General features: G+C 38.2%; 1 protein-coding gene across 2 annotated transcripts in view; it reads left to right on the forward strand.

The window, feature by feature from the left end:
• CNPY1 (canopy FGF signaling regulator 1) overlaps positions 1-8,537 on the forward strand; it is a 232,511-nt gene extending 223,974 nt beyond the window's left edge. For both annotated transcript variants that reach the window (XM_082259195.1, XM_082259194.1), the window contains exons 4-6: positions 3,844-4,050; positions 4,765-4,861; positions 8,235-8,537. In XM_082259195.1, the coding sequence (XP_082115321.1) occupies positions 3,844-4,050; positions 4,765-4,861; positions 8,235-8,269 (339 nt within the window). In that variant the 3' untranslated portion in view covers positions 8,270-8,537. The remainder of the gene's footprint in view (positions 1-3,843; positions 4,051-4,764; positions 4,862-8,234) is intronic.
• The last annotated feature ends 14,902 nt before the right edge of the window (positions 8,538-23,439 follow it).

Below are 23,439 nucleotides of genomic sequence, written 5' to 3' on the forward strand. Positions count from 1 at the left end.
TATGAAGAAAGATTATTTATTTGAAAAATGTTCTAACAGAAACAAAGTTTTTATTTTTCAAAATGTTTTTTTTTTTTTTTTTTTTTTTTTTTTTTACCAAAAAATAAAAAACCCAGTGGTGATTAAATACCACTAAAAGAAAGCTCTATTTATGTGAAAAAAAAAATGTGTTGCATGACTGCACAATTGTTGATCAAAATGTGACGGCGCTGAAAATTGGCCTGGGCAGGAAGGGGGTAAAAGCGCCTGGCATTTAATTGGTAAAATAAATGAATTAGCAGATAAAACATTTCAGGTGTTTTCTTGGAGTTCCACTTCAATTTAGATGACAAAGGGATTCTATAAAAATTGTCGTCTTTTTTTTTTTTTTTTTTTAAATTAAAGTGATCACCTTGTAAAACAACCCATATAGCTTAAAATATAAATGACAGGCAAAACATTTTTGTATAGATAAAAAAAAACATTATAAATACTCTTTTTCCCTTTTTTATAATTGATCACGTTCCCTCTATTCTCAGCTACTGGAGCTGGGGAAGGAGAAGCAGCAGAACACTGAGCTTCCCAGTGCATGGCTGTGCAGCGAGGGTATGTCTGATCATTGGAGGAGAGGAGGCTGAGTTCCCACCACAGCTAGAGAATGGACCACAGTGAGCTCTCCTGCTTAGTGTGGTCAGTTTTTAATAGAAAAGCAGAGGGACTGGCAGGAGCACCAGGGATTTCATGCAAAGGAAGCAATACAAAGAGAACAGGATACTTTCTCCTACAAGTACATGGTACAGCAGGCACATATCAGGAATATGAAGTGTTGGGGTAACTAACGGTTTGAAGTATATATATATATATATATATATATATATATGGCAGGTAGGTGCACTCAATGGGACTTAAAGCAGGAGGAATTTTCCAACGTGGTTTAATCAATGTCAATGTTTTGGCGAGACACAGCCTGCCTTTCTTAAGAAGAGCAAAAGCCTAAAAAAAAAATCCTAATGCAGCCACCACATCTAATAGCTGGTAAGTTTCTATTGTTATCTATAGCACCTTACCAGCTATTAGATATGGTAGCTGCATTAGGATTTATTTTTTAGACTTCTTTTCTTTATTTTCACTTGGTGACCCTGCCAGGAACACATTTATTTAAGGCTGACAATGCTTACTCACTGTATCTACGTAGGAGTACTGTAGGCTGCTCACTCCTGATTTGGACTACAGAACACCTTCCCCTTTCCTTATCTTCCTAATATTGGGGAACAAGTATTCTTTAGTCCACAGAACTGAACTGTATAAGACTATTTACACTGCTTGGAATGTCAGTACAGCAGAGGCAGCATTGACACCTCGTTACAAGATGATACAAGCTTCCTAGATTCCTGGCAGGATCAATACTTTTTTTCTGTTCTTATATAACAAAACACTTTCAATTATATATTTAACAGACAAACAGGTAGCAAATAAGAAAAGTTAATTGTTGGGGTTTACATACACTTTAAGACAAGTTAGCATAAGCTCAGATGCAGCATATACACATAGTAAAGCTAAGTTTGGTATGGCAGTTTTCACATGTTAACAATAGTGTAAGTTGTAAACAGTCACATCTGATGGACTCAGGACACTTGGATTTACTCACCAGGTTGGATATTTTCTATCAGCTTTACATTGCACCCCAGAGATAACCCCAGATGACACAGCTAATATGTCTTCATTCATGGATGAATCCTAAAATATGTGTTGATAACTGCTCATGTTTTCGTTCTTCTCTATTATTGCCTGGTAATTTCCTAACAAACCACTGTTAAATGAAGTGGGTACCTTAAAGTATACCTTTCACCTAGCACAAACCATCATATCCATGGTCTGCAGGAGATATACATTTATGTAGCAAAAGATCTTACGGCTTCAAAAATGTTATCTTTAATTTTTCGTGCCTCAAGGTAAAAAGCAGAGAAAATAAAGTGCCTCCCTTTACAGCATCATAGGGAAGATCACCCAACAGGCATTAAACTGTAGAAGTTCAATTTAGAAGAAAGGGGAATTTTCGGAGGGTCTGTTTGCCTTCGTTTTTGAAAGACCATATGCCATAAATGAACATCAAAGTTATGACAGAACTCACCTAAGTTCTGCTGTCTGTGTGGTCGGCCTTGGGCAGTGTGACCTAACTTGCAGTGGGCAATGTTCTTTAATTTGTATATTGTGATATGAGTTTGGAAGCAAAGGTTTGTGTGCTGTTGCTGTCACTCACAGTAACAATGCCGCATTCTCAGATGACTGAAGCAGCTGTGGGTGGTGCCAGTTTTAGCCTCTGCAATGGGTGCCAGCAGAGCTCAGACAGGCCCCGTCTGCATATGCTTTTCAATGGATTTAAGTTTCGTCAGCTGTCTGAGCATTACATTTAGGTGTAAAAAATGCCTTTTTTTCAGCTATGTTAAATTGTGTAGATAAATAGCGCAACTTGAAAATGATAATGACACACATCAAAATTGCCCCAGCTCATTTCTGCTTTAAATGTATTCTTGTATTGATGCTAGTTTCATGTGTGGCTGGGTCATCGCACCGGCCTTTTTATTTGCCAGGTTCATGAAATCCTAAAATGTGCACCACTAAGCCTACAAAGAAAAAAAAATGTAGATTGTGTCAGCCTTGCAGTCTGGCATTTGCCAACATATTGAAAGTTTTATAGGTGTCCTGTAACCCCAAAAAATGTGTCTCTACACAATACAGTCTGGCATAAAGTAGTGAAATAGTTTTTATATTATATATACTGTATATCTTTTTGCAAATGCCAGCGATATTAGATTTGTCACAGCTTTGAATTCTTTTTCTGCAATAAAAAAAATCCAGTTGTGAATTCAATGCAATGTGCCTTACAAACAATATAGTTTCCTTTGTCTTTTTTTTTTTTTACTAAGCTCAGAAACAAATGTCACATCCAGAAGGCTGAATTTTAAATGGAGCATGAATGAAACAATAAAAGCTAGCCACAAATTTTAATTCTCCAGCCTGTATTTATTTGATTTGTGTCCAGATGGTGGTGAAGCAAGGAAACCCTTTGTGTAAATGAAGCACACATGTGAAAGTGCCTCTATAATGTAGTCATTGAGACCGGAAGGGTTCATACTGTGTCTGAAAGGAGACAATAGAGACTGGATATATCAACATTGCAGAAATCTAGTTCATTTGTGATTCGACCCCTTTGACTGTGGTTGTCATGAAAACTTCCTACTTTGATCAGCAGAGGGTGGAGAGAAAGCCTCCGAAAGGCCCAAAGATGCATCAGTATTGTTTACTGTGCACTTGGCTTCACTTCACACCCCCAATCCGGAAGAAGCAACAGAGATAGGACCATCTTGCACCTTGACCTGTCTAGACTGGGGAGTGGGCTTTTTGTGCCGGTTACCAAGAATACTGGGTGCTCTTTGACCCTTTGAGTATTTGCTGTTGAGGCACTCACTAAGTATGTAGGTAGTGTGTAAAAGCTTCTTGAATTCTTGCTTAATTCAGGAGGAAAGCGAATGAGACAAAGACATGGACCAGCTGTTATGAAATAAAGCTGAAACAGTAGAACCTGGGAGAAGTTACATTTTGTAAGCTATTATTTTCTACACAAAGCCCCTGGGAAGCATTAAAACAGCTGCATTGGAGATGGCGAACAACAACTATTCTAAGCAGTGGGCTTTTTACAACTCTTATTCATAGAAGAAGTATGGAAACTATGTAACTCTTTATCTTTTAAATATTATAATGACAATTATTGCAATTTTAAAGGCTGTACATTTTTTTTCTTGATATAATGTTTGCAAGTGTTGTTTGATTTTATGAAGTACAATTCTGACTTTTTTTTTCTAGGTTGCCTTAGTGAAATCCGAAGTATACCTAACAGAAGTTTTGGAAAGCATATGTGAAAAAATGGATGACTATAGCCTATATTATGACCCTAAAACTAAGGAAAAGTCATTCAAAAGGTTTGCACCAAGAGGTAACGAAGATCTTCCTTTACTAGACTTCAACAATTTCCAATTCAATCCTGGAGATGGCAGTCCTTTAAAGTATGCCGTAAGTTGTTCAGTGTGGTGCTTTTTTATTGTTTTATATATATATATATATATGGTGTATGTATGTGTGTATGTACAAAAATATATCTTTATCAAAATCTATAGGACATTTTAATAAGTGTGTTGAAATTTACGAGTGCTTTTCTTCAGTGTATCTGTATTTAAAACTGTTTGAGATATATTATTTTGCCATTTTTTTTTTACATTTTTTTTTATGCCAGCATTTGGCCTTTTCTATTATGAAGCATTTTGTTTCGACTTCTATTTAGCAGCCACTATTTTTTTAATATTCATTGTCAAATGTAAGTTATTTAATAATATTTGAAATGTTAAAATATTATTTCCAAAATCTATTTAAATATTAATTTGATTAATTTTTTTGCAGGGGTTCTTACAAAAATTAATATTTTATTTATTTTAACAACTTTGCAGTTGTTAAAAAAAAATGAAACTTTATTTACTAAGTTGTCGCATCTCTCTGTCAGATATAAAGTTGGAGTGATTGGATGTTTTTTTCATACTTTATATCTTTTGTTAAATTTCAGTAATTCTCAATTGTATTTATACTCGTGTATATTCATTAATTATTTTGGTATTTCTATCTATAAAAAAAAAAAATATTGGACCTTGTAAAATACAATAATATCTGATTAATGTAATCTAGTGATTGCTGTAAATTTTGTATTGTCTACACATGGTTTTTCATTTCTTGCAGTGTGAACGTGTGGTAGAGGAGAATGATGAAGAAATACTTTCACTTGTTACCCAGGAGGCTTCCAATTTCGCTTACAAGCTGTGCACTGAGATAGCAGGTACTGTTTATGATATCGCCAATACTGCTGCATATTTTTCACTACTATGCCAGCTCTGTTAGTTCTAGAGGTTGGGCCATCTATGTGTCGCATCAGAACTAAATCCCTCCCCTTCGCAGAAATCCTTAAAATTGTAATACTTGTTTACAATCGTAACATTTAGTAACTATAGCATGGTCTTAATCTTTATAGCATGCATGTATTTCTTCTTTTGTTTGAAATGGCATCGCAATTCATTGTCAAAACTGCTTTTTCACTTATTGTGAAACCTTCCAAATTGTAGGCCTCATCTATTTACGTTTTTATTTTTTTTTTGCTTGTTCATCTGAAAAAGTAAACTGTACATTTGTTCCGTAGCGATTTTTGTGCACTTTTAGACATCTATCTACTGGTTACCTATAGTGTGGACTATTTTTATCTTTATAGTTTAATAAAAAGTATAAAATAATTGCAATTGCATTCCAGCAAATATTTGATGCCGACGTGAAGAACTTCCACCATTTGCCTTTTTTTGGCTACTTTAACGTGGAATAGATGCCAGCCATATCAGCCCTTGGTCCTTTCAGTGAAGGTGATTCACATTTTAAATAAGTGGCATGGCTTAAAATATTAATGGCCTGAAAAATAACAGAACGCATTGCACTCTAGACAATTTGGTCTTTTTTGTAATGAATAACAAGCACACTTTTATATTGTTCAGCAGTCAGGCAGTGTAGTTTGCTTCACCACATAGAGCCAGACTGTTTTAGGGGGGAAAATGCATTATGTATCCAAGATAAAATATTGATTTTAGAACCAATGACATCTTAAAATGAAGGCTTGAGATCTTGGTATGTAAAAGAAAAAACCCTGAGGTTTTAAATAAATATTTAATCCTAACAGTATGTGCTTATAGATCTCCTCTCATGCAGCCCAAGTTGTAAATGAAGTTGATAGCAGTTTTGACATTTTTCTATACAGTATTGTATCTATGGAACCATGCAGGTAAACTCGCAGATTTTCAAATGCTTGTTTTTGAATAGCACATCACAGAAGCACAAAGCATATTCAGAGGTTTTTAAAAAAAGTGATGCGTGTTAATCGATGTTTACCATTTACAATCTTTTTCTCCAAGTAAGATATCAAGGTTTATTCAATATTTGTCTAATTTTTAGGTGTGTTTTAAAAAGTCTGAGAATCTCTAACCGCAAAGCTTTATTCTTTATTGAATTATTTAATTTTTATGCCGACATAGTGTAGGCCAAGAAGCCTGAGCTTGATTTACGCAATAGCCATTTCTCTTTATCTTAACATATTCCTTGTTTTCTGTTTAGCTTGTTATTTTAAGGATTGTTTATTGATTACCAGGTTGTTGTTTTTAATTTAGTTTAACTAAAAGATTGTGTTTTAGTATTATTGCTTTGTATACCAGTCCAGGAATATTTTTTGTATTTCGGCCGAGACATATGACGACTTCTCCAAATGTAGTTGTTTACACCGAAAAAAAAAATATTTTTATGCTGCTTTTAGGTGATTGGTGTTAAATAAAAGACAAAAGGCAAAAACGAACACTAGTCCATATTGAGCAGCGTACAGTACGTGGATCAAAAGTGGACTTGACACAAATACATTTCCTTTAAAATTCATTTAAACCGAATAAGTATGCGAGTTTCATATTGCATTTTTGTTTTTATTATTATCATATAGCTTGTTCTAATTAAACTGTACAAAAATATATTGCAAGCTTGCCCTATAGCCATTTTATTCATGATTGGTTCCCAAATGCATTAAAATATTAGTTTTATTATTTTTGTGTGTTCTGGAAAATCATAACACATAATTTTGATTAAATGTCTTGACCTACTCTCTTAAGGTTTAAAATATTTTTCTATTTGATAAAATTTTATTGAATAGGCAAAGGTTTTGCTTCCAAAAGGACATACCAGCTATTTATACTTGCATATTTTCAAGTACAAACCAGAAATACTTTTTATTGAAAATAATGACACAGTACTGTAGAATTCCCCATGCCATCATAGGTGTAGTGTACTCTTTGCATCCAGGTTCTCAAGCAACCTCAGGCCTTCCAGATGTTGTTGAACTACAAGTCCTTACATGCCTGTTTAGGACCATGGTGAGTCTTGTGGTTGCACGTTGTCTAAACTGCAGTAGGTTTCTACTGCTTGCTGGATATTTTAAAAAGTTACAAAATATTGTAGAGTATTTACTTGTTTTACTAACCTCAAGCTGGTTGGGGACACCAGATTAACATTACATTAGCTGTCTTTTATTTTAATATAATATCATTTTGCACATATTGAGATGCAGAGAATGTAAATATTCAACATGTTTTCTTTACGCTTAATGAAATATTTGCAAATTTAATTCTTTACTTATGTTTTAGAACATTGCAGTTTGCTGCTTACAGGCACAAGTGTTTTTTTTTTTCTATTCAAAAGAAGACTTTAACCTAAACCGATGTTGTGATTGGTCCATGATGATATCTTGAAAATTAATTCTTTAGTCGCCAAAGGTTGAGCTACATAAAATGAGTATACGTGCAAAATGTATGTAAAGTAACTAACATAACTAAATTGCTCTTTCAAAACTAATTAAAAAAAACAGAGGGTAGCTTAATAGGCCAATTGCTTGGAAAAGCAAATCTTTATTTATACTCCTTACCGCAGTGTAGTACAGATGAGTGAGTTGTACCGTGTTAACAGTACAGGAACATTCATTCTAATGGAAGGTGTGGTCTTACAATGTGAGGAACAGAACAAGATACACAAATGCCTATTATTATGTATGGTGGACCAGATAAAAATTATAATCTATCCTGATCAGTGGACCTGCTGCACAGCTTGATGAAAGAAGCGAATGTGGAGGCTAATATTGGGTATTATTTCTCATTGATCAGAACAGGTCTTTTATATCTACAGGTCTAATCCAAATATATGTTGCAAGCAATCTGCTGAGCACCATTACTTATGCCATGTCACATATTAAAGTAAAGCTTTGGACTGGAGAGAACTCATTTATTAGTGCTTTATAAAAAATATCTTGGATCTCTTGGGAAGGAAATTAGATGGCATTTCCTTAAATTAGATGGCATTTTCTTTTAGAGTAAATTAATTTTAATATTTATAATTCTGCTTTTGCTGTCATCGTTCTTCATTATAAAGCAGAAAACTTTTGCCTGCCAATTGTACTTGACCTGGAAATTGCAGTTCGCAAAATGTCCTTTGATCCTATATTACCTTATCAAATAGTTATCTTTTTCAATTCTCTGTTGAAGTAGGTTAGTAGCATACTGAATACTGTTAATGTAGCTATGACTATGTATGATATGTTGTGTTTTTATGATTTGAGCTGTTTGTTTTTCTTGTTTTTATAGGTTTTTGTAAAGATATTCCACACAGCGAACTGTAGAAGACCAAAAGACATTTACGAAGAATTCCCCATTTCAGAGCATTACCGTCACTGTATAGTATTTTGGGTTTTTTTCTCAATCATGATTGGTCATCCTTCGACATGAGATACATACCAAAGATTGTTTGCTGAAAAAAAAAAAATGGACTTGTGTTTAAGCTGTGGTAATAACAATAACATTTTTTCTATACCAGTAAAAAGCCTCTTATTTTTAAACACCCTTGGACTTGGTGGTTTTTCACTTACTAATAAACTATATTTGAAATAAGCGCTGTATGATGTTTGTGTGATAAATCATGACAAGGGGATATGTTGAATGGTAATGTTCACAGCTTGAACACTGATGTCTGTTTACCAATCAGGCAGGGTGGTTCCTGGATAATCCTGATCCTAAGATAATAGTTGTATTTAAGCTTTGAATTCAGTTATATCATAAGGATCTTTTAAACTGAAAGAGTATTACTTTTAAAATGTATACATTTACAAAAAATATTTTGTCCCTCTACCATGTGGTGTGTCGATATCTTATTTTAGTTCATTCCTGTAGGACCTGTCATTTATGGGGTTAATTATACCAATGTAGGCAAATTTGTGTTCAACTGTAACGGTAACCTTGTTTGACCTTGATGCACATCTTTACCTATCAAACTGCCAGCATTGCCCTTAACATGAGCGCAGTAAAAGGGAGTATACTTTTCCTGTTTCACATCATATTACTTGAATTAAAAAATGCAGTTTCTATTGGGGAACAAAATATCTCATTTAAAAAAAAGAGATGATTTCTTATAATGGTGTCACCACATTATAGCGTTATATGATCTTCTTATTCTTGAATATTATTCTCTCAGTTGCACCCTTTTTTATTGCAGTGAAACAGACAGTTTTTTGCCATACAATATATTTGGCAATGCTTTTCATTCTTTCTAATTAACATACTGTATGACATTTAATACAGTTATTATATATTTTAGTATAGTGCAGTATTTTAGAACTGAATGTATATTCAGCCAAAAATTAATACTGTGGAAGAAGAATATTTAGAACAAGTGGTATTTAAAGCGGATTTAGTAACCAGCCAGTAGCTCATAATAAAACAAATATGTTTTTTAATGTAGCAAATCAGTACTACAGCAGTCAAATTAGCAATGCATTTAAGCGTGCCATAAAACAACCACATTCAATTAACTCAACCACTAATATATTTTTTTAACGTGAGACCATGTCTTGTGCACCTATTAGGAGGGAAAGCTGAATCCAATCATGATTCCTGTGGTCATAGTGGAGAAGAATCAAAACGCAAACCAAGCCAAATTCAATGTGTTCCTCTTCATAATTTTATAATAAAGCTCTGTGCCCACACACGAGCAAGTTTGGGCATAAGACACTTAACCTAGAAGTATATTTTGATTTGTGGGAGAAAATGGAGAACATTCAGATTTATTTGTACAGTGCCCTTAGTGCTCTCCTTTACAGCAGCATGCTACTGAAAAAAAATTTTAGTTTTGAGTGGAGTAAGTATAATTTTATTTTCTTGGTAACGTCCACGACACAAGCTGGCAGATCTTTCTCTGCGCTAAACTTCTTATCTTTTGATTACCCTCTTTGAAGTGCATTTTCTGTATATTGCTGTGTAGTGACTGGTGACCCCAGAATCGTGGTATCATGGTTCCCATAGCTTACTACCCAACAGAATATATGAAGAATGCACTCCAGAGACAAAATTGGGAAACTCAGCTCACAGCTAAACCTTTGTTTCCCCAGTAGGGATGGTATAAGTATTCCATGCTGGGGTAATGGGCAGGAATAAAGACCAAGCAGGGGATACATTTGCATCTCAGTATCAAAAACAGTCTTCAAACTGCGGCACGGGGGCCATATGCCACCCTTTTCTTGCTTTTATCCAGCCCTTGGGGCCCTATTTCATTTACTGACACCAACGAAGGGGCACAATTCCTCTCATGACACTAAACAATGGGGCACAATTCCAATTAAACCAAATAATGGGGCACTGTTCCTCCCACAGCAACATTGGGGCCCAATGATGAGGAACAATTCCTACCAATGACACCAATAATAGGGCACAATTTTTCCCAGTGATACCAGTGATGGGGCACAATTCCACCAGTGACACCAACAATAGGGCACAATTCCTTCCAGTGAAACCAGCGATGGGGCACAATTCCTTCCAATGACATCAACAATGGGGCACAGCTCCTCCCGTTGATACCAACAATGGGGCACAATTCCTCCCGATGACACCAACGATGGGACACAATTCCTCCCAGTGACACCAATGCTGGGGCACTTTTCCCACCAATGATGAGGCACTATTCCCACCAATGACTCCAACGATGGGGCACTATTCCCTCCAATGACAACAAAGATGGGGTCCAATGATGGGACATTGTTTACTCCAACTGATGCTTCGATATTTTTCACTCCCAATTAGCCACACTTCTGAGGCCTGAAGGACAGTAAATTGGTGCCTTGTTTAGAAAGTTTGGAGATCCCCGAGCTAAAATAATAGGTTTCAGGTTGGAGATCCCCGAGCTAAAATAATAGGTTTCAGGTAAAGTGTTTAAAAGTATTTATATTACCTAAATCCATTCACATCATTCCCATACCCCTAAGGAAACTCACTATATAATGTTCCTTCTGATACTCATTCATGCACAATGGCCAGTCTGAGAGGAAGCCACATTACTCACCAATACGTTTTTGGATTGTGGGAGGAAACTATAGTACCATAAGGAAATTCATACAAACAGGGTGAAAACTTAGATTTCCCTACATAATGGCTGATTTATTAAAGGTAAATAGGCTGTTTGCTTTGCAAGAGACGTTGCACCAGAGCTTAGTAAATGTTGTAAAGTCTCACTTTGGAAGGAATATCCAATCGTGTGCAAGGAAAAAAAAAAACGCGTTATTGCTTGCACATGATTGGGTGATTGAAGACAACAATTCTCCCATTCTCTTCATTCACTAAGCTCTGGGGCAACATCTCTTGCAAAGTGGACAGTTTATTTGCTTTAGTAAATCAACCCCATACTGTCAGTGTCCCTGAAGGGATTTGAACCCATCCACCTGAATGTGCTTTAAACCACTGTGCTGCCTACATAATATTCTCTTTACTTTTAAAAACAAATGTTATCTTATTATGGAATTTGTACACATTGACTGATTGATGCCAGTTAAGTCTTGAGATATATATTTGAATTTGAGTTGTACACCATTTTTTAAAAATAACCAACTTATATAAACTATGCGTGTGCTACCATTTTGGTGATGGAATTGCTTTTCAGCCTTTTAATTCACTGGGAAATGCAGACATTCCTGATGCTTCAGGCTGAATGGCAGTCTGGGATATTAAGTGCCTAAATACATTATGGCTCAGGTATAAAAACTGGGGCAAAAGAAAGATAAAGCTGTATTCTTTAGCGGCCAATCGTAGTTTAGCTTTCATTTTCTAAATGTTGATAAATGAGTGGCATTGGGAGTCTGATTGTTGTTGATGAAAGTTCTACTTTTCATTGCTCAAAGTGTTTAAGTATGTGGTCCACTTTAGTAAAGTTGGAGTTAGCTATTTTATTCTATTTGACACATATGATGACAATTTTCTTAAGGACAAGGATTATGTTGAACCACTCTTTAACATGTATTATAAAATATCACATTTTATGACAAATGGCTGAATTTTTCTTGAGATCATGTATTTAAAGAAAAAACGCTCTATCTATTAAGCAGATATTTTTTTCATATATCTTAGTTTCAAGGTCCATTGAAATGGTTTCCCATTTCTGGATGTAATTGACTGGATTTAAGGAGAAATATCATCACACTACCCCCCCCTCTTTCCTTTCACATGCTCCGTGTACTAGAGATTGCCCAAAGCTTTCTGTGACGTGTGACATCAGAATCAGGGGAAGACATCATTCTCAGATGGGACCCACAAAAAAATAAATAATTCTTTCACATAAAAAAAACAAAATTAATTTCCAATTGTGTGGCAGGGTGGGGCAAGGAGAAAAATGATGACAAATCTTTAAAGAATTTAAAGACGATAAAGATCTGCTTTTAGGTGGTCCTGTAGAGAGAAAACAAACTAAACTTATCAATATATTTGTTTTTTTTACCAAAGATTCACTGATTTTCTCTCCTTGAATTCTGTTTGAATTTAACTGACAATTGCGCGGTCGTGCGACGCCGTACCCAAACAAAATTTACGTCCTTTTTTTTCCACAAACAGAACTTTCTTTTGGTGGTATTTGATCACCTGTGCAATTTTTACTTTTTGCGCTATAAACAAAAAAAGAGCGTTTATTTTGAAAAAATAACAATATTTTTAACATTTTTTTATATGAAATTCCCCCCAAAAAAAATGTAAAAATCAAATTTTTTTAAAATTTTTGGCCAATTTGTTTTCTGCTACATATGTTTGGTAAAAAAAATCGCAATAAGCGTATTTTGATTGGTTTGCGCAAAAGTTATTGCGTTTTCTAACTAAGGGAAAGATTTCTGTCATTTTTGGCGTTTTTTTTTTTTAACGCGTAATGGCGGTGATCTGCGTTTTTTTTGCGGGACTGCGACATTGCGGCAGACAGATCGGACCCTTGACTGACATTTTTGACACTTTTGGGGGTACCAGTGACATTACTGCAGTAATCAGTGCTATATATATGCACTGTTACTGTAAAAATGACACTGGCAGTGAAGGGGTTAATTTTATTGGAGAGGGAGGGGTTAATGTATGCCTGGTGCTTACTGACGTGTGGGGGGGGAGGTGACTTTGTGAGACAGGGACAGATCGGATGTCCAGCTATACTGAACACTCCGATCTGTCAGTCCCTGTCACTTAGGAGATCTGCCCGCTCTGTTTACACAGGCGGGCGGATCTCCTCACTCGATTCCCCGACGATTCGGGCAGAGCAGCGGCGATCGCCGCTGCTCCTCCCCTGGCCAGACTCCCGCTGTGAATGAAAACATCGGGAGCGCGCCTCTGGCGGCGCGCGAGCGCCGCCTACAGGGGGAGGAGTCCAGCTACGTAGGTCTATGTCGCTGGACGGGATCGTGCCACTTTGCCGCAGTACGCTCAATGTGAGTGGTGGGCAAGTGGTTAAAGGCTCAAAGTTTTTTTTTTTACCTTCATGAATTCTAAAACCTGTGTGCAGTGCCCCCCCCTCCTCCCCCAATACTTACCTGAGCTCCCTCTTGATCCAGCGATGTGCTCGAGAGCTAAGCTTCCCCCTGGTCTCTCATCCCTCATTGGCTGAGACAGCAGCAGAAGCCATTGGCTCCTGCCAATCACAGCCAGTGAGCCAATGAGAAGAGAGTGGGCAGTGGGGCTGAGCTGTGGCTCTGTGTGTCTTATGGATGCATAAAGCAGGGCTCGGGAGCAAGCAAGTACCAGTGCCCCCAGAGCAATACCTTCATCTGCTGAGAAAGTGTACAAAAGTCTGACAATGATCAGTCTCTCTCCTTGTGACTATAGTGTTGCAGTCTGATCACTGGGGTGAGGAGATTGGAGAAATTATTCATCCTGCTTGCAACAGATAGATAACATCATCTTAGCCTAGGAGATGTCTCTTGACTGGAGCTCAAGGAATGCTATATAAAGTACTTCAAGACGCTGCAATAATACATATGTAAATGTTCTGCATGAATAGTCCATTATTGCTATCCATGCACTTATTAAATATTTTTTATATAAGTATTTTAATTAGGCTATAATGTGGAATTGTGACTGCCATTCTGCTGGGCCAGTGGGCGGCCATTTGAGAAGCATAAATCACAGGAGGACTTCAGGATATGTTGTAGGTGCCTTTTCCATTGCAAAGTGCAGGCTTGACTACATTATCCTGCGGTCCTATGGGGAGACGCTGGGGGATAACAATGCTGCTGCATTTGGGAGGTGTTTTGCAGCATTGTCAGCCCTTTAAAGGAAATTATCCTAAAAGTGGCATACTGGCAGGATTAGCAGGTAAGAAGTTGGGAATAATGACCAATGGCCATTATGTGAAAGGTTAGGAGAAATCTAATATTTACAGTGACAACATTCATTTTGTCTGAATATGCACTTTAAAGATCTAATATTTGGGCCTGTTCTTCCTGAAAAGTTATAAACCACAATGATCTTGAATTAAAGCAAAAATTCAGGGAACTATACAAACACTTTTGTAATTGTTTAAAATGAATTAAATACAAGTAAATACATGACTCAACACAACTCACGCACAACAGGGCTCTGGGGGGGGGGGGGGGGGGACAGGGCAAGCCAAAGAGGCTCTACTGCACTACAGTTCTATTAATCTAAAACTTTTCACACACTTTATAATTATATTTACCAATCTATTTAGATCTACCAATATCTATGTGTGGGCCTGTCCAGTTGGATTTAAATGGGTTGTTTAACTACTTCTGGACTGGAAGGTTTTACCCCCTTAATGACCAGGCCATTTTTTGCTATACCGCACTGCATTTTTTTAAATGACAATTGTGCGGTCATGCAGCGCTGTACCCAAATAGAATGTATGTCTTTTTTTACACAAATAGAGCTTTCTTTTGCTGGTATTTGATCACCTCTGTGTTTTTTTTTTTTTCTTTTTGAGCTAAAAATAACAAAAAATATGTGAAAAAAAACTATACTTTCTGCTATAAAAACAAAGCTAATAAAAAAAATGTAAAAATCTAATGTTTACATTATTTTAGGTCAATATGTATTCTGCTACATATTTTTGTATTTTTGGCAAAAAAATCCCAATAAATGTATATTAATTGGTTTGCGCAGAAGTTATCACCTCTACAAACTAGTGGATAGATTTATGGCATTTTTATTTATTAATTTTTTTGGACTAGTAATGGTGGCGATCAGCGATTTTTAGAGGGACTGAGACATTGCGGCAGACAGATCGGACACCTAACTGACATTTTTGACACTTTTGAAGGGACTAGTGACATTACTGCAGTAATCAGTGCTAAAAATATGCACTATTACTGTACTAATGGCAGGGAAGGGGTAAACACCAGGGGTGATCAAAGGGTTAAATGTGTGCCTAGGGGATTCCTTCCAGCTGTGTGGGGGATGTGCTCAATAGATGAACACAGAGTTCCGTGTTCCTAAATAGTAGATCCCTGTGTTTATCTCTGACAGAATGGCAGTCTGCTTTGTTTACGACAGACCGCCTTTCTATCTCTCTGGGGAGCGATTTTGAGTGGCCGGCAGACATCACATCTGTTGGACCCACTGATTGGCTCCCCCGCTGACCAATCAGCGTGCACGCCCCCACTGGCTATTGCACATAATGAGGAACAGGTACGTAGAGCCGACTTGCAGTATATGTACTGCTGACGGTTGGTAAGTGGTTAAGAAGGCCCTTACATTACGTAGTGTTGGTAAATCTATGGGACACTGTACAGAGAAAGTACAATCGAATTGTAACACGTTTGGTCAGCTTAACCACTTGCCAGCCGCCCGCCGTGTATATACTGCGGCAGTGTGGCTCCATTGCGGGAAAACCACGTACCTGTAAGTCATTTCGTTCAATAGCCGCTAGATAGCCGGAGCCTTGATCAAGCAGTCATTGGCTAGCGGGGACCTGATGTCCCCGGGAGAGGCAAAACGGCGATCTGCCTATGTAGACAAGGCAGATCGCCATTCTGTCATGGAGGAACACAGATCTCTGTCTTCCTCAAGTCAGAGCAACCCCCTAGGGACACACTTAACCCTGATCGCCCCTGATGTTAACCCCTTCCCTGTCAGTGTCATTAGTACAGTAAGAGTGCATTTCTTTTAGCACTGATCACTGTAATAATGTCGCTTGTCCCCAAAAAGTGTCAGATGTCCGGTTTGTCCGCCGCTGATTGCTGCCATTAGTAGTAAAAAATAAATAAATAAAAATGCAATAAAAAAATAATTTGTAGACGCTATAACTTTTGTGTAAAACCAATCAATATACACTTATTGGGATTTTTATTAACAAAAATATGTAACAGAATACATACTGCCCTAAATTGATGAAAAAATTTGATTTTTTAATTTTTTTTTAATGGCTGTGTTTTATAGCAGAAAGCAAAAAAATATTGTTTTTTCTTTTCAGATATGTCCCTCTTTTTTTGTTGTGTTTTATAGCAGAAAGTAAAAAATATTGTTTTTTTATTTTTTGGGGTTTTTTTTTTTCAAAATTGCTTGTTTTTTTGTTTTTATAACGCAAAAAATAACAAATGCAGAGGTAATCAAATACCACCAAAAGAAAGCTCTATTTGTGGGAATAAAATGACATATATTTTATTTTGGTACAGCGTCGCACGACTGCGCAACTGTCAGTTAACGTAACGCAGTGCTGTATCGCTAAAAATGGCCTGGTCATTAAGGGGGTAAAACCTTCCGGTCCAGAAATCATGAAACCTTACAAGACAGAAGGACAGAGCAGAGTGATCTCATCAATATGAGGATATTTGCTTATTTTTCAATCAGCTGCTTTAAGGGAGGAAAGATAATTAAGGAACCTAAACAAATGACTTCTGTTTAACATAAAATACTTGTTTTTACATTTATTTTCATTTTTTGTTTGGCAATGCTGCTCATCAGTTGAAGCCTTTATGCAGCTACCTACATGCATTGCCTCCAGCGATGTCTGCATGGATTTCTCAGGGTCAGGTTATTTTATAACCTTTAGAACTTTTGCATAAACCAATCAATATACGCTTATTGGGGTTTTTTTTAACCAAAAATATGTAGCAGAATACATATTGGCCTAAATTGATTTAGACATTTGATTTGTATCAATTTGTTTTTTAGCAGAAAGTTTTTTTTTTTTAATTGTCGGTCTTTTTTGTTGATAGCACAAAAAATAAAAAATGCAGAGGTGATCAAATACCACTATAAGAAAGCTCTATTTGTGGTAAAAAAAAAAAAAGACATACATTTTATTTGGGTGCAGTGTTGCAGGACCGCGCAATTGTCAGTTAACCACTTTACCACCGGAGGATTTTGCTGTCTTACGTCCAGGCCACTTTTTGCGATTCGGCGCTGTGCAACTTTAACTGACAATTGCGCGGACGTGCAACGCCGTACCCAAACGAAATTTACGTCCTTTTTTCCCACAGAGCTTTCTTTTGGTGGTATTTTATCACCTGTGCGATTTTTACTTTTTGCGCTATAAACAAAAAAAGAGCGTTTATTTTGAAAAAATAACAATATTTTTAACATTTTTTTATATGAAATTCCCCCCAAAAAAAACGTAAAAATCAAAATTTTTTTACATTTTTGGCCAATTTGTTTTCTGCTTCCTATGTTTGGTAAAAAAAATCACAAGCGTATTTTGATTGGTTTGCGCAAAAGTTATTGCGTTTACTAAGGGAAAGATTTCTGTCATTTTTGGTGGGTTTTTTTTAACGAGTAATGGCAGCGATCTGCGATTTTTTTTGCGCGACTGCGACATTGCGGCGGACAGATCGGACCCTTGACTGACATTTTTGACACTTTTGGGAATACCAGTGACATTTCTACAGTAATCAGTGCTATATATATGCACTGTTACTGTAAAAATTACACTGGCAGGGAAGAGGTTAATTTTATTGGAGAGGGAGGGGTTAATGTATGCCTGGTGCTTACTAACGTGTGTGGGGGGAGGTGACTGAGTGACACAGGGACAGATCGCATGTTCAGCTATGCTGAACCCTGCAATCTGTCACTGTTTGTCACTTGGGAGATCCGCCCGCTCTGTTTACACAAGCGGGCGGATCTCCAAACTCGATTCCCCGACGATCGCCACCGCTCCTCCCCTGGCCCGACTCCCGCTGTGACTGAAAACAGCGGCGGCGCGCGAGCGCCGCCTACAGGGGGAGGAGTCCAGCGACGTAGGTCTACGTCGCTGGACGGAATCGAGCCACTTTGCCGCAGTACAGTCCCAGTGACTGGTCGGCAAGTGGTTAAAGTAACGCAGTGCCGTATGGCAAAAAAATGGCCTGGTCATTAAGGGGGGGGGGGTAAATTTTCCAGAGGTGTAATGGGAGTTCTAAAGAACAGTAATTGTTATGAATAAGCGTACAGGTATACAATGTGCAATCGGTTATTAAAGCTTCAATAGTGAACAATATAGGGTCATGTCCAGATACATGAAAACACAGAATTATACAAAATAATGTGGGGTGCAACATTGCAAAACAATAAAAAAAAAAACACATTGATTAGCAGAATTTGTCAAATCCAGATTCGCCAGGTTGTAATTTAATGTATTGATGATGTTCTGATTTTTAATCACCTTTCTGACAATCCCTTAGCATTCATTTTGAAAAATATTCAGCAAGAATAGCACAGTGGCCTATGCTCAGTCTACAGAATAGACAAAGGCAGGAACCTGCCAATCATTGTTGTTAAAATCCTTACAATATAATACTGCCATAATTAAGTCACATTTAGTATTTTTAGTGGTAGTAGTATTTCCGTCATTTTTATTGTACTTGTTCAAAATTATTATTTTTTATTTTTTTTTACCCTAAGCTCGATTTGTAGTATGTCTTTATAGACTGTGTATGTAGTGAAGAATATTGGTATGGATGTAATCTATTACAGATTTTGTCCATCATTAGCCCAGTGCACCACCTGGTAGTATTTTTTTAACATGGGAAACATGGTCCTATGAAACAGAAGCCATGTTGTTTTCAGAGAGAAGTTCATGCCCTCTGTTTAGAATTTAATCAGTTCTATTGTTGCTATTGGTCCCTGTGGACATATATACTTTAACAGGAAATAATAACAGATGACATTGCATTTTATTGCTGGCCAGGAGTCTTGCTCATGTGGGCAGTTATTATAATTTCCCTTTCAGTGTGCAGGCACCAGCAATAATAAATGTTGATTCTTACAGTAATACTGCACAACACAGCTGCCTGGATTTTGGCGGATTTTTTCAGCTGTAAGGCCTCATGCCCACTGGACGTTAGAAAAACACCAGTAGCTTTGTAGCAAGTTTTTTAGCGGTTTTTTAAGCTTTTTTGCATTGGCGTTTTTTCAGCATTTAAGTTTTTTTGGCGTTTTTTGGCGTTTTTAGCTAAAAATCACCTCCCTGCTATTTTATTAACTCAACTTTCCCACAATGCAATGCTTGCTAGAATTGCATCGCATGGGTGTTCACACCCATGCGATAAGATTTAGGTGCGGGGAAAAAAGGGTCCTACAAAATTTTGGTGCAAATGTGGACCCTTTTTTCCCGCATCGCATGGGTGATGCGATTCTGTCAAGCTCACTGCATTTTTCAATCTGTTTCGGGGTATCGTTCATGGAACATTAAGCCCCCGTTCACATTGGGCAGATTTGACATGTGATTTGACATGCCAAATCAGAGCCTATTGCCGGCAACCTCACTGTCCGAAGTGGTGCAACCCTGACTTTGCGGCACCGCACCGATTCCCAAGAGTAGTTTCTGCACTACTTTTGGCGGCTTCAGGGCTATTTCAATAGACATCTGTGCATGAACCCGTACAGATGCCTGTCAAATTTTGGTTTTGGGTTTAATACCACTTTAATATTTTTTAATATTTACAATTTACTTTACCATGTTACCTTCCTTAGCAAAAATTAACATGAAATAGCCACTGTGTTGCGCAGATTTAAAACTAAGTTGTTAGCACTTCCACTGAGCAGTACTGTGGGTTTGAATCCCAACCACAGCCAGGGGCTGACTGGCAACTTTCGGCCCAGGGGGCAAGCACAAACCAGAGGCCTATTGCAGCAACTCGGCCCACCTACCACCTTCCCTCTTCCCGGCCTCCTCCTGACCCCCATTCCAGGCTGAAGCCCCGCTCCAGGTACTCTCTATTCACCGGCTGAATCTGGGTTCCCGACCTGGTCAGTTGGGGGGAGCTGGGACAGCTCATCGGGGCTGCCTGGTGGAGGAGAGTCTCCAGTGGGGAGTGGAACCGGCCTCTGCTCAAACACAGCTTACACCATTCATGCTGGGGGGGGAGGACTGCACTCTGTCCTTGTCTTCATCCAGTACTCAGTAGGTCAGCAGTGGGGACTTTTTACTTCTCTTCTACAGGAATCCTCATGGCATGTCTGTGGCAGAAGCGGTGCAGCCTTTGTATGGGGTATCAGAGTGGCCCAGGGGGCAATTGCCCCCCTGGCCCAGTCCTTCCCTGACCACAACACTACCTGCCTTGAGTTTGCATGTTCTCCCTGTGCCTGTGTGGGTTTCCTCCGGGTACTCTGGTTTCCTTCCACACTCCAAAGACATGCTGGTAAATTACTTGGCTCCTGGCTAAATTGGCCCTAACATGTGTATGTATGAATGTGAGTTAGGGACCTTAGATTGTAAACTCATTGAGGGCAGGGACTGATGTGAATGTACACTATGGGGTTGGTTTACTAATGGCAATCCACTGTGCACTACAAGTGCACTTGGAAGTGCAGTCGCTGTAGATCTGAGGGGAAGATCTGCTGATTTCTATCATCCAATCATGTGCAAACAAAAATGCTGTTTTTTATTTTCCTCGCATGTCCCCCTCAGATCTGCAGTGTACAGGGGATTTGCCTTTAGTAAATAAACCCCAATATATGTAAAGCGCTGCGTAAATTAATGCCACTATATAAGTACTGTAATAAACAAATAAATCTGAATGCCAAACAACCAGCTAAATGCTCAGGTGGCATTAGTTGTTTTGTCTGAAAAATGATTTACATTTCTGCTTTTCGAGTCATTAGTTTAAAGAGGAACTATAGTCTGCAGACAGAACTTGTAATAAAAATATCTTTGCCATTCTGAAGCTTCCCTCCGACCACTTTGCATATTATTTTATATATACTGTGCTTCTGTACATGCCAAATATGCTGCAGAAATCTACCTCCACTAAGTCTGGCTGCAGCCATTTTAACTGTGGACAGCAGGGCCATCTTTAATATTGACTGGACCCTGGGCAAACATTTTCTTGGGCCCTCCCAAATCCAGTTATCATTTATCTGCAAGCAGTGTGGGCTCAAGGGGCAGCTGCTTTCAGGCCCCACAACAATGACTGGGCCTAGGGCAGCTGCCCCTTTTGCCCTGTGTTAAAGACGGCTATGGTGGGCAGCTGAAACTGCTGCCTGTTCACTTCCTGGATTTACACAGACACACATACATACATATATAGTAGAAATTAGCCCATTGAATTAGATATTAGGTATTTAGGTACCTCATCCCTGGATAGATTCGGACAAGTAGCAAAAGTGTGGGGCCAGGATGGGATTTTAAGGGTACCGTTATATAACTAATAAAAAAGGTGTATCTACAGGGATAGCTAAAAAGTATATAATTTTTATTATATCACATAGAATGAAAAAAATAATAATACAAATACAAATACAAGAACATTACTGTTACAAGATAATATGATACATCATCATAGTAACAACAGAATTGATAAAATATCGTCAAAGATAATTTCCTTGAAATGTGGACAGGACTCGTCAGGGGTCACAGTTAGTCTGGAGGTGCCAGAACTGGTATGTGTCCCTCTAGTCGTTCCAAATACCACTACCCGACATGTTTCGCGGTAATACCGCTTCTTCAGGGGTATAAAGGATGTAACTTGATAAAAAGCCACTAAAGAATGACAAAAGTAGGTACATGATTATCATACATATATCAAAGCGTGTGTACACATACATGTTCGTTTTGCTATTTCGAATATCGGTGTGTGTCAAGTATGGAGCAGTTGGCGATAAGCCCCTCCTACTTCTGACACTAATACGTCATTTATTCGATCACATGGTAAACATTTTACTTACATGAATATATAAGAAGAGTGTTCTACACTGGCATGCAGGCCAAAGCATATATGTGATACTTCCAGTGGTGGAACTGATGGTTAATGGCAAACGGAGCGTAGGCGTCGGTCGCCAAAAAATTGTCCCCCGGGCGGGCAAGGATGACCAATTGGCAAAAAAGCCTAGACAGTGGAAAATATAGAGAATGCTGGTATATGGAGTATTATATTCATTTAAAGGCTGCAGAAATATATACTGCAGATTATATTGGTCACATTATTCAAATCATTAGATATGAGTAGAAATTGGTGTTGAAAAATTAAAAAATATAAATTGAAACACCTCCAATCTTTATAGATAGGAAGGGGGTGAGGGGGGGGAAGGGGGGGAAAAACTCACCAAAAAATGACATCAATAGAGTATATGAAAACCTACCAGACTCTATGCCAAGGCTTGTGTGATGGTCAGACGATGGAGAAAGGGTGGAGAAAATATGTGCGATCAGAGAGGCACAGGAATGATATCGCAAATCAAGCGAACCATCATATCTCAATCTCCAATTTAGCCAGTACCGCTCTGTAAAATGTTTAAAGAAAGAGGAAAGTAGCAAAATAAGCAAAAAGGAGAGCTTAAGCAAGTTGGTTCTAAACATACTCTGAGTCCATACATGGTCACAGATTGCTGAGTAAGTGCAGCTTAATGCCCATACCAAAACTCTCAGGGAGAGGGTACATGGCTAAATGCAGAATGTGCAAGGTAAAAAAAGGATAGTAGGTGATAAGGAGGCTGAAGCGTAGTTACCGTTTGTTGATCCATCTGTCGGAGCTCCATCGTCTGCACACTAGCTGGCTACCATACCTGTCTTAAATAGGTCATCAACTCCGCCGTCACACAACGGCGACGCGCGCCTCGGTGACGTCACGGAGTCAGATGTACAACAGCGCACGCGCGTCGGTAGACGCGGCGCGCAGCTGTCAAAGACACAGAGGGCCGTCCCTCCGTCGGTTGCCACGCAACCTGGGACGCCGAAAAGCAACACTAAGCGGATGCGGATGGAATGGCGTGAGGAAACGGATTACTCTGTGTAGACAAAGGGACTGTGTGCAATCATGCACATCAAGAACCTCTGTACATCTCCTGCCCGCCCGTGGGATATCACAGACGACCGAAATAGCCCGCGCCGAACGGTCCATGCCACCAATGGGAGATCAAATGCCTGAATCGGAATGCATACCAATGTGTACATGGTTACATATATGTATACAAAGTTATTTGCACCTATCAATACAAGAATGTTACTTTTACCATATTATTAACACATTGTGTAGCCACCCACAACGTAATAGCAAACACATCTATATTAGTTGAAAACTGCCATTAGCCGCCTGTCTATGGAGATACCTCTCAACAGAAAAAAATGGCTATGGCT

The sequence above is a fragment of the Pelophylax lessonae genome (genome assembly GCF_965119305.1).
Source record: "Pelophylax lessonae genome assembly, chromosome: 5".
In the NCBI taxonomy this organism is placed as follows: Eukaryota; Metazoa; Chordata; class Amphibia; order Anura; family Ranidae; genus Pelophylax; species Pelophylax lessonae.